Consider the following 12966-nt stretch of genomic DNA (forward strand, 5'->3'; position numbering starts at 1 on the left):
AGATTATTTGAAATATTGCATAACATATTTTTATGGGTATATTGGAATATGAAGATTTACTTTTGGCATTTAGTTTGATTAAATATGAAATACCTGAGGCATGCATATATCAGTTTTTGTCCAGGACCTCTTTAAGGTATATGATTAAAAGGATATGTAATAATGTCTTTTAATTTTAACATCCTTAGAGGGAGACCTGGCCTTGCAGGGCAGCATTGGGAGTCTCTCTCTAAGTGACCTTACATCCCACGGAGAGTTCTACAGAGAACGATTCACTACAAGCGGAGAAGAAGCACTCATCTTCCAGACTTTTAAGTATAGATATTCACCTTTCCTTACTTGATAGTTTTTCATAATCCCATACTGTTTCAAATTCTCATTGGCTAAATGATGAAGAAGAGTTTTGAAAAACTAGCCCTGGTTGCACAGTGGTTAAGAGCTATGGCTGCTAACCAAAAGGTTGGCAGTTTGAATCCACCAGCTGCTCCTTAGAAACCCTATGGGGCAGTTCTACTGTGTCCTATAGGGTCACTGTGAGTTGGAATTAACTCAATGGCGGCGTGTCAATGGGTTAGGTAAAATTGATAAAATCTGGTTGTGAGGAGTCCTGTTTTGTATTAAATTCCATTAAAATGGATCTGCCTTGAAGTGGACTACTTAGGCCACTCATAAATGACTGAAGTAATTCTGATTGGTAAAACACCCAGGCTCTCATGCTAAGCTTTCTGCTAACTTGCTGTGTAAGCTTAGGCATGTTGCTTCATCTCTAAGCTTTGGTTTCGCTACCTGAATATGGAGGGAATTGAGGTCATTTCTAGGCTTCCATCTAGTTCTAAAAGTTCTGGAATGATTTCAGCCTGAGAAAATTGCTAATGATAGGAATATTAAATTGCATTTTGTATTTTTTTTCTGTATAAACATGACCTGTATTGAATCCTTTCAATCTTACATTTTAGAAGGCGTCTTAGGCCTATCTGATTACTAAGAATGGTTTTTCAAAAGGCAGAAACTTCGAAAATGGTATTTTCAACCTGAGTAGGAGCCGTTAAAACGTACAGATGTCCATGTTCTGTACCCAGATATTTTGATTTAATTGGCCTAGGGTGATGCTCAGTCTTTTCTTTTTAATGTGCCAAGATGATTTTAACGTTCAACCAGGGTTGAGAAAAACTGGTTTAAAAGATGTCTGAGGACTTCTTTCATTTTGAAGAGAAGTATAGCATCTAATACTGAGAATTCCGGTTGGTTGGTTTACACCGTTATGTAACATGTGTGACATGCGTCTGTAATACACGAGACAATTTATGTGAAGCTCTTAAGTCTCTGCCTGGGGGAAAAGTAGGTGCTAAGCCAATGCGAGTTCATTTCCCCAGTGCCTCTGTCCTGCATAATAACTTATGATTATTATGGCACCAGGCACCATTAAATTCAAAACCATTTGTAAAAAATTTCTAACTTTATAGACGGCAGAACTTTTTGGCCTGCATTTCACTTTAAAAAATGGGACATCTTTTTGCCTCCAGAAGACAGTATTACCCAGAAATACTGGTTTTGATGCCTAATTTTCTTTACTCATTGTTTCATGGCCTTATTTTTATTGTCTTTCAAGGACATATTGTCACCATCCCTGCCAGGAACAGAGTGAGCGGGAGTAATGATTTTTCCTTAAAAGCAGGGAAAAAGAGGCAGGAGAAAGGGCAGAACCACAGGTGGCCCCTGAGTGAGTTCTACCCTGGTTGAATGTTAAGATCATCTTGGCACATTAAAAAAAAAAAAAAAAAAAAGATTGAGCATCACCTAGGCCAACTAAGCTCCCCTGAGTGAGTTCAGAGCCCAGAGCTGCCCCCTTCTTTATAGCCCTGGCTGTCACACCAGCCTTATACCTTATATTTAATGTTCCCAGCACACCACAGAAACTTGGAAAGGGAGTAATTATTGGAGTTTGTTTTGTAAAACCTGATGGTGGGTTACCATTTTAATGGTCAGTTCGAATACTAGCTTGTATCTTGCAGCTGTCTGAGTCACACTTTTACCCTTACTCCTAGATATGGACGGCCTGACCCTCTGCTCCGGAGGGAACATGATGTCCGAGTGAGCCTCCAGATGGCCTCTGTGCAATATGTGCACACTCAGCGCTTTCAGGCCGAGGTAGTGGCCTTCATTCAGCATTTCACCCAGCTGCAAGATGTCTTAGGGCGCCAGCGAGCTGCTATTGAGGGGCAGACGGTAGGTAGCCTCGTTTCTTTTCTGGTTTGATCACTACGCCTTTAAGCCTTTAGAGATAAATCTGGAAAATTTCACTGAAAAAAGTAAAGGTAACTTTATGCTTACTAATGTGTCCTCCATGTAGCAGATTACCTAAACAGTTGGCAGAAATCTTAACTGTAATTGGAGAGCTTATATGTATGTTTTATATATATATATATATATATATATATATATATATATATATATATATATAGGAAACCCTGGGGGTGTAGTGGTTAAGTGTTTGGCTGCCAACCAACAGGTTGACAGTTGGAATCCACCAGGCGCTCCTTGGAAACCCTATGACACAGTTCTACTGTGTCCTACAGGGTTGCTATGAGTTGGAATCGACTTGACAGCAGTGGGTTTTTGGTGTGTATATATATGTAATGTGCATGCGATGTGCATGTAATGTGTATGTAATGTATATGTAATATATCTGTGTGTGTGTATACACACACATGCATACACACAACATAACCCATTGCTGTCAAGTTGATTCCAACTCATTGCAACCACTATAGGACAGGGTAGAACTGCTCCATAGGGTTTCCAAGGCTGTAATCTTTATAGAAGCTGGCTGCCACACCTTTCTCCCATGGAGTGGCTGGTGTGCTCGAACCACCAGCCTTTTGGTTAGCGACCGAAGGCTTAGCCACTGCGCCACCAGGGCTCCTTATGCATAACGTACATATACATACGCTGCATATATGTATACCCATATATGTACGCATATACACACACACATATATTATACATACATACTTACTCCATACATTTAAAATGATTATTTTTACATGTGTGTTTTGAACTGTGATGAATCATTTCGGTTAGGAACTGAGACACTTGCGCGTTACTGAGTAATTGGGTTTAACTTCCTGAAGTAAGCAGAGGTTAAACTGATAAGTCTTTTAAGTTTTACTTTATCACATCATATAAGACAAGTAGAAGATTAAAGGAATGTCTGTATTTTGATAATTCCTAAGCGTGTGGGTTTGAAGAAAAGCTGATCTTCTCCAGAATCTTTAATCTCAATTGTTTAAATAAATTTACAGAGAGCTACAGACCTACTTTTATTTGCTAATAAGATTAAGAGGCTATTTTGTTTGAAACTGAATTTAAGTCTTTTTATATTGGACTGATGACAGATGGTATAAGCTACCTTTGACTTACGGCTGGGATTTTTATTCCTACATTTTAAAATTTAAATTTCTCTCTGGGTAAGGCTCTAGCTGCATCTGACACATTTTGCTCCGTTGAGCTTTTATTTTCATTCAGTTCATGATATTTTCTCATTTTCCTTGTGACTCCTTCTTTCATTCATGGGTTGTTTGAACTTACATTGTTTAATTTCCAAATATTTCTGTTAGTGATTTCAAATTTAATTTCATTGTGATCAGAGAACATACTTTGTATGATTTTAATACTTTTAAATTTATTGAGACTTGTTCATGGCCCAGAGTCTGTCTTGGTAACTGTTTCCTGTGCACTTAAAATCATGTGTGTTCTGCTGTTTTTGCAAGAGTTATCGGTAGATGTCCAATTAGGTTAGTTGTTTGTGTTGTTCGTATCTTCTGTATCCTTACTGATTTCCTACCTGCTTACTCTATCAATTATTGAGGATGAGATGTTAAGATCTCTGTAATTTTAGATTTGTCTATTCCTCTTTTCATTACCATAAATATTTGGCTTATGATATCGAAGCTCTGTTATTAGGCACATAAATGTCCTCTTGGTTGACTGACCCCTTTATCGTTATGAAATGACCATTTTTATTTCTGGTAATATTCCTTCCTTTGAAAGTTATCTTTTTCTCCAGCTTTCTCTCGATTATTCTTAGCATGGTGTATCTTTTTTCCATCCTTTTACTTTTGAACAATTTGTGTTTTTGTATTTAAGATGGCTTTCTTATATACTATATATAGTTGGATAGGTTTTTTTATCCATTCTGGTTATCTCTTTAAATTGAAGTTTTTAGATTATTTACATTTAATATGCCTGTTGATAAGGTTGGTTTAAATCTATTGCTATTTTTTCCTCATCTGTTCTTCGTCCCTTTTTTCCTCTTTTCCTGCCTTTTCTTGATTGATTCTTATGATTTCGTATTTTTTCGTTTATTATCTTATTAGTCATAAGTCTGTTGTATTTTTTTAGTGGTTGCTCAAGGGTTTACAGCTTATATCTTTAACTCCCAGTTAAATACCTTAGGTGATATTATACTACGTCACATCTAACATGTAAGAGCCTTATGACAATATTCTTCCATTCCCCCCTCCTGACCTTTGTGCTATAATTGTCATATATTTTATTTCTGTAATTATAAACCCTATAATATATTATTATTTTTGCTTTAAACATCAATTATCCATTAGAGAGATTTAAAAAGTTAAAAAGTCATACTTACCCACATATTTATAATATTTAGTGTTTTGTATTTATTTATGTAGATCTAGATTTCTATCTGGTATCATTTGCTTCCCCCCAAGTGTCTGTCAGTTTGTCATACTGTGGGGGCTTGTGTGTTGCTGTGATGCTGGAAGCTATGCCACTGGTATTCAGATACCAGCAGGGTCACCCATGAAGGACAGGTTTCAGCTGAGCTTCCAGACTAAGACAGACTAAGAAGAAGGACCCAGCAGTCTGCTTCTGAAAAGCATTAGCCAGTGAAAATCTTATGAATAGCAGAACATCGTCTGATATAGTGCTGGAAGATGAGCTCCCCAGGTTGGAAGGCACTCAAAAGATGACTGGGAAAGAGCTGCCTCCTCAAAGTAGAGTTGACCTTAATGACATGGATGGAGTAAAGCTTTCGGGACCTTCATATGCTGATGTGGCATGACTCAAAATGAGAAGAAACAGCTGCAAACATCCATTAATAATCGGAACCTGGAGTGTACGAAGTATGAATCTAGGAAAATTGGAAATTGTCAAAAATGAAATGGAACACATGAACATCGACATCCTAGGCATTAGTGAGCTGAAATGGACTGGTATTGCCCATTTTGAAGCAGATAATCGTATAGTGTACTATGCTGGGAATGACAACTCGAAGAGGAGTGGTGTTGTATTCATCGTCAAAAAGAACGTTTCAAGATTCATCCTGAAATACAACGCTGTCAGTGATAGGATAATATCCATATGCCTACAAGGAAGACCAGTTAATATGATTATTATTCAAATTTACCCACCAACCACTAGGGCCAAAGATGAAGAAACAGAAGATTTTTATCAGCTGCTGCAGTCTGAAATTGATTGAACATGTAATCAAGATGCATTGATAATTACTGGTGATTGGAATGCAAAAGTTGGAAACAAAGAAGAAGGACCAGTAGTTGGAAAATATGGCCTTGGTGATGGAAACAATGCTGGAGATCGAATGATAGAATTTTGCAAGATCAGCGACTTCTTCATTGCAAATACCTTCTTTCACCAACATAAATGATGACTATACACATGGGCCTGGCCAGATGGAACACACAGAAATCAAATTGACTACATCTGTGGAAAGAGACGATGGAAAAGCTCAATATCATCAGTTAGAACAAGGCCGGCCAGGGGCCAACTGTGGAACAGACCGTCAATTGCCGAAAAGAGGAAGACCCTCAACGAGGTGGATTGATGCAGTGGCTGCAAAAATGAGCTCAAGCATAACAACGATTGTAAGGATGGTGCAGGACCGGGCAGTGTTTCGTTCTGTTGTGCATAGGGTCGCTATGAGTCCAAACTGACTCGACGACACCTAACAACAACAACAATCATTTCCTTCACCCCGAAGACTTCCTATAACGTTTCTTTAAGGACTTGTCTGCTCGTGATGAATTTTCTCGCTTTTTTATTTCTGAAAAAGTTATTATTTCACCATTCTTTTTAAAGATTTTTTTTTCTGCATATAGAATTCTAGGTCGGCTGTTTTCCCTCTGTGCTTTAGAGATGTTACTCTGCTATCTTCCAGTTTGTATTATTTCTAATGAGATGTCTTCAGTTATTCTAATTTTTTCTCTGTACATATGTGTCCTTTTTTTCTGGCTACTTCTAAGGTTTTCTCTTTATTGTTGATTTTCAGCAATTTTATTATGATGTTTCTTGGTATGATTTTCTTCATGTTTGTTCTGCTTGGAGTTTGTTGAGGGTCTTGAATATGTGGGTTTATAGTTTTTTATCACATTTGGAAAAAATTCGGCCATTATTTCTTGAAATATTGCCCTCCCCCCTTTTTTGGACTCCAAATACATGGGAATGAGGCTGCTTGATTTTGTCCCCCAGTCGACTGATGCGCTGTTCATTTTTTTTTTTTTCTCTTCACTATTTGTGTTTCGTCATTGTCGTTGTTAGTTGCCGTTGAGTTGGCTCTGGCTCATGATGACCTTGTGTATAACAGGATGAAATGTTGCCTGGTCCTGCATCATGTTCATGGTCGTTAGTATGTTTGAGTCCATTGTTGTGGCCATTGTGTAGTGCCTTCCAACCTAGGGGGCTCATCTTCCAGCATTATACTGTATAATATTCTGTTGTTCTCCATAGGGTTTTCATTAGCTACTGTTCAAAAGTAGATCACCAGGCCTTTCTTTCTAATCTGTCTTAGTCTGGAAGCTCTGCTGAAACCTGTCTACCATAGGTGACTTTGCTGGTCTTTGAAATACCGGTGGCATAGATTCCAGCATCATAGCAACACAAAGCCACTGTGGTGTGACAAACTGGCAGATGGGTGGTGGCGTTTCGTCATAGTGTCTGTTCCCATATCTTCATGTTCTGTAATCTTTTTTCTGTAGTGTCAAATCTGCTATTAATCCCATCCAATGTATTTTTCATTTAAGATACTGTGTTTTTCATCTCTAGAAGTTTGATTTGAATCTTTTTATATCTTCCCTCTCTTTCTTCAGTATACTCATGCTTTCCCTTATCATCTTGAATGTATGAAATATATTTATAATAGCTGTTTTAAAGTCTTTGTCTATTCTATCATATATGTCATTTCTGAGACTGTATATATTGATCGATTTTTCTTGTGGCCATGGGTCATATTTTCTTGATTTTTTTTTTTGCATGCCTGATAGTTTTTTTTTTAAAATCAGGTGTGACATATCACAGATTTTATGTTGCTGGATGCTGAATTTAAAAAAAAAAAAGAAGAGGAGCTTTGTTCTCAGATGCAGTTAAGTTGAAGTCAGTTTAATTGTTCTGAAGTTTGCTTTTAATTTTTTTAGGACGAGTCCAGAACAGACTTTAGCTTAGGACTAATTTGGCTGAAATACTGATGTCTTACCTCCTGAGGACCCTATCCAATGCCTTGTGTACTAAGAGATCTTTTCACTGTGTCTGGTTGAATGCTGTAGTTTGAATGCAAACTATTACTGGCCCTGTGTGAGTTTTGGGGGTTGTTCTGCCTGTTCCTTTCTGGTGGTTCTATCTGTGGCATTGGTAGTTTCCTCAGATGCACGTGCAGATCATTTATCACCTAAAGAGTCAAGGAGATACCCTGCAGATCTCTGGAGCTAATTCTGTGTGTGCAGCTTTCTCCTCTCCAGTATTCGCCCTGCAAATTCTAGCCATGCTGGCCTTCTCAACTAAGCAAGACCGCTGGGTTCTATTTGGCTCCCTCCTTACTGTATTGTCTGGAAACTCTCTCCAGGTATAAACTGGGGCATTTTATTTCCCTTTTATTAGGAATACTGTTTTACATTGCGTCTTGCTCAAGACCTGAAAACCATTGTTTGATATTTTTTGTATGGTTGTTGATTGTTTGAGATGAGTTGGTAAATCCAGTCCCTGTATTTCATCATGGTTGCAAGTGGAAGTCTACTTTTTAGACTAGTTCTTTATTCTTGGAACTTTAAGTCATATATGTATTTTCTGCTTTCATAAGACAGCACTATAAAGAAATTTCTGTTGCAGGCTTTGTGCATGTCTATTTTTTTTTCCCCAATTGAATATATCCCTAGAAGTAGAATTGATAGAAAAGAGACAGATAAAATTATAAGGCTTATGGCTGACTCTTGATAATCCAGGGTGTTAGGTAACTGGGGGTGCATGGATATGTAATCCCCAGTTCTACTTTTTAAAAATCAACTTTATTGAGATATAATTTATATACAACAAATGTACCCATTTTAATCATAGTTAGATGAGTTTTGACAAATGTATATAACCACCCCATGTAACCACCACCCCAGACAAGCTACAGAACACTTCCAGTACTCCAAAAAGTTCCCTTCTGCCCCTTTGCAGTTAGTACTCTCCTCCCTTACCACTGCCCCATTCAGCAATCTGATTTCTACTGCTATAGATTGTTTTCTTCTGTTCTAGAGCTCATATAAATGGGATCATGTAGTAAGAACTCTTTTGTATCTGTCTTTTCTGCTCAGCATTTTTTTTTTAAAAACAGCTTTATGAAATATTGTTTACATGCCATAAAATTCACCAGTTTTAAAGGGACAATTCAGTGGTTACAATGTAACATGTTTGAAATTCTTCGACGTCCTTGCTCATTTTTTTTTTTCTTTCTGAGTAGTATTCTATTGGGAAACCGTGGTGGCGTAGTGGTTAAGTGCTGCTAACCAAAATAGTTTTAAATTTATTGAGGCCTTTATTTATGGACCAGCATATATTCTTAGTGAACATCCCTTGTGCACTTGAAAAGAATGTATCTGTAAATGTCCATAAGATATAATTGGTTGGTAATGTTGTTCGGGCTTTACTAATTTTCTGTCTTACTTGTTTTGTCACTTAGAGAGTGGTTTTGAAATCTGTTAGTTTTTGTTCCATGTATTTTGAAGCTCTGTTATCAGGGGCATTCATATTTATGTGCTGCGATGTGTTCTTGATGAATTAACCCTTTTATCACTATGGAATAATCACTCTTAACTCTGATAATATTCCTTTTCCTGAAGTCTATTTTCTTCATATTAATATAGCCACTCCAGCTTTTCTATGATTAGTGGTTTTGCAGTATATATACTTCTGGCCTGTTATTTTGCTTTTAACCTACCTGTGTGTTGTTATTTATAGTACATTTCTTACAGGCAGAATATAGCTGGCTCTTACTTTTTGTAATCCAGTGTGACAATCTCTGCCTTTTAATTGGTCTGTTTATTCCATTTACGTTTAATGTAATCACTGGTATGGTTTGGCTTTATGCCTACCATCCTGCTATTTGGAAAGCCTGATGGCATAGTGTTTAAGAGCTACTGCTGCTAACCAAAAGCTCAGCAGTTCGATTCCACCAGGCACTCCTTGGAAACTGTATGGGGCAGCTTTACTTTGTTCTATAGGGTCGCTACGAGTCAAAATTGACTCGATGGCAACAGGTTTGGTTGTTTTTGGTTATTTTTATATCTGTCTCATCTCTATCTTCCTTTCTTTTTCCTTCCCAGTGTCATTTTAACTTTTAAACTTTGTTTTCTTAACCTAATATCCTATGAGGATCAGCTTGATCATAATTAATTTGATTGAATTTTTTCTTTACTCTGTTTCCACTAATGTATTATTAAATGTTAATGAACAGTGAAATACTAAATGTTAGACAACTGAAGTTTTGAGAGGATGAACAGAAAAACCTTTTGGCTTTGTGTTATGCACATAGTGTATGCGCAGTTAAATGATTGACAGATAACAGTAATTTTTAAGAATACATAACTTTATAAATTCATGAAACTTTTGGGAACCTGAGGTTATTAAATTATAAAATTAGGGAATTCGCCTCTGACTCAAATTTTTCTTCTTCTCTCAGGTGAGAGATCAAGCCCAGCGTGGCTCCCGGGTTCTCTTGGATATTGAGGCTGGTGCACCTGTTGTCCTTATCCCAGAAAGTTCCAGATCAAATAATCTGATTGTAGCAAATTTGGGCAAGTTGAAAGTGAAGAACAAGTTTCTCTTTGCTGGTTTTCCTGGGACCTTTTCCTTACAAGATAAGGTGAGCAATCTGTACCCATTTCCTTTCTAGTTCAACTAGTATTTGAACACCATTTGAAAAATTCATAATCCTTAACTGCTGTTACTTTCTAGTATATATAGCCTGAATAATATTTTTTTTTACACTTTATTGATATTTCAGTGAACCTTTAGTAGAAGTAGTATAAATTATAACCCTTTCTTATTGTAGGTAGTAACTTGTTCTACAAACAAGTCAATGAAAACAAAACCTTACATCTTTTATAATGCTTTTGTCACAGGCTGACCTTGTAATATAAACTTTTTGTTCTAGTGTTTTTTTTCCCCCAGAGGACATGATTTGGCCCTTAGTTATTTGAATAACTTAAATAACTTAGTTAACTTAAAAGTAATAAAATCTTATACAGTTTAAAATTATTTTAGCTCTATGTCTTACAACACTGTTCAGAGGTAATCAGGATAAAAATGGTTATTTTCATTTTAGAAAACTAGAATTCATTGAGAATAAACAATTAAAATGGAAGCATCTAGTAAGTCACAGACTCCTAGAGCTGAGAGGACCTTGGAGGTGGTGTAACTAATCTGCTTTCACTCATTTTTGCAGTTGAGGAAACAGAGTGACAATGCTAGAGCTAGAGCTAAAGTCTTTTCCTTGGTGTGTGTTTTCATTATCTGTTGCTCGCTTCCATGTTAGCTTCTCAGTCTATCTGCTCATCCAGTGAAAAATCATTTTGGCCTATCAGAAGCACATTTACTGAAATTCTTGGCTAGTTGTGCACCTTTTTAGTCTAACAGCTAGTAAACACAGGGAGATGGGTAGTCTTTGATGGGAGGATGGGCCAAAGATTAACTGTGAAAACTGAAGACTGACCATACCAATAAATTGTTGATATTTGTTGAATGCTCATTACATATCAGACTGTGCTGAGCCGTTTACATATTTGTTCATTTTTTTTTTTTTTTCTAATTAACAACCTAAAAGGTATCTAGTGTTGTTAACACCATTTTTTCCAGATAAAGAAATTGAGGCTTGGAAACATAAAGTAACTTCCTTTGGATTATACAGCTAGTAAGGAGAGTAAGTGTGGACCTCAGACTTTGTTGTGTCTGACCCCAAGAGCTCTGGGCTCTTAACCCTGATACGATTCTACCTCTCAGGTTAGGTTAGGTTTATGTGAGGGGAGTAAGCTGGCAAAGGCCCTTTCCCAAATAGCTGTAGCTCTTCTGAGCCTTCTGAGACGCATGGCAGTAAGTTCTTTAAAATAACTTAGATGGAAGAACTCCAAGGATTATTACAGAAAAACAATAAATTTGAGCAGTAATTGTTTGCCTCCGTAGGTATCAAGGGAGAAGAAAACGAAAGACAGAGACCAGGATAGTAGTCCCACTAGGACTTTGCCAAGGACCTCAACTATGTTCAGAAAACAACAGGAAAAACTCTGTATTTGTTAGCGACTCCCAAACTCAATAGTGTTGTTATTATTTTCAAATTTATTATCTCCATATTTTTCTTCTTTTGTTTTACTTCTCACTCATCCTTTTACTCATTATTGCTAACCTAAACATCCCCAACCAAAACCGATGCAGTGAGTGAGAGTGTGTAGAGGAAGAAGAGTGAAGACAAGGCAGTGAGAACCATATGCACCATGTTCCTGTATCATAACCTTGGGCCCTGGACCCAGTGTGGGTGCTTGGGTGAGGGGTTAGAGGGCAGGTTGTTCATATATCACTTACAGATGCTCAGATAAAGCAAATTCAGTGATCTAGTGCCAGTAGCAGAGGGTGAAACCAAAAAAGCAGTGTTTAGCATTGCAGAAGGAAGAGCACAATCAGGTTCATTTATGTCTCAGATATGGCTCCAGACAGCTGATGATTGAGAACTTGCTCTTTTACCTTGAGGTTTCTGCTGTAGGAACCTTCACAGTGGATTTATATGCCTCCCTTTCGGAATAATAGATAGACCTTTCTGCCAGAGGCTGCTTTCATGGGTTGAAACAAACAGGCTTCCATTGGTGTATATGTTTTTAAGATAGTAAAAGTAAAATCAACCACCACTGGTCTTTCACAGTAGGCCTAGTCTAATGAAGAAAATCTGCTTTCATAGTAGAGCTATTTGGTTATTCACTTACTAGAGTTTTAAAGAACATGAAAAAAGATCTATTTGTTTAAAAAAAAAAAATTTGGTAACTGCTTCCTAGTTATTCTTACTTAATTTTCCCTAGTATTGATATTTATAAATAATATGACTAGTTATTAAACAAGTGTATCTGAACTTGTGTTAGCCCATGAACCAGCGTCACCTATTACCACCTGACGGTACTGCATCTTTGCTGCAACTCTGCTACCATCACTGTCCGAAGGAGAGCCGAATTCAACCTTAGGAAGCGTCTTTTGAGCCTATAGTAAATTCCTTGGAATATATTTGTTTGTGATAAATCTTTGCTTTGAGACCAGGCCACATTTTTTAGGAAGAGATCACTTAGAGGTAGATTTGGGTGATCAAGTTGGATAATGACATTTTTTGCTTCTCTACCCTTCCTTAAAAGGAAAAGGACTGATTTTCCACATCAGATACATCTCTATGCTGGCTCATGAGCTGACTTTGAAGTTAGCCTCTAAAGAATTGCCAAAATAGTTCAAGAAATTTCTGCAGAAGGGCTTCCATTTTGTTAACTAAACCAAATGGCAACACATAGTGTGTCTCATTTTAATGAAGAAATTTCCCTGTATTTGTTTTTAAGGATTTGATTCTAAGTGGCAGTGCACACAAGGATCGCTTTTTCTTCAAGGTATAATATTGCTTTTTGCCCCCTGGTTATTTTGAAAAACCTT

The 12966-nt window shown here is 37.2% G+C and overlaps 1 protein-coding gene across 6 annotated transcripts in view; it reads left to right on the top strand.

Moving 5' to 3' along the window:
• VPS13D (vacuolar protein sorting 13 homolog D) overlaps positions 1-12966 on the top strand; it is a 273685-nt gene that overhangs the window by 47368 nt on the left and 213351 nt on the right. For all 6 annotated transcript variants that reach the window (XM_049877954.1, XM_049877956.1, XM_049877957.1 and 3 more), the window contains 3 exons: positions 189-315; positions 2046-2226; positions 9974-10156. In XM_049877954.1, coding sequence (XP_049733911.1) covers positions 189-315; positions 2046-2226; positions 9974-10156 — 491 coding nt within the window. The remainder of the gene's footprint in view (positions 1-188; positions 316-2045; positions 2227-9973; positions 10157-12966) is intronic.

Source organism: Elephas maximus, chromosome 3, assembly GCF_024166365.1.
Source record: "Elephas maximus indicus isolate mEleMax1 chromosome 3, mEleMax1 primary haplotype, whole genome shotgun sequence".
Lineage (NCBI taxonomy): Eukaryota > Metazoa > Chordata > Mammalia > Proboscidea > Elephantidae > Elephas > Elephas maximus.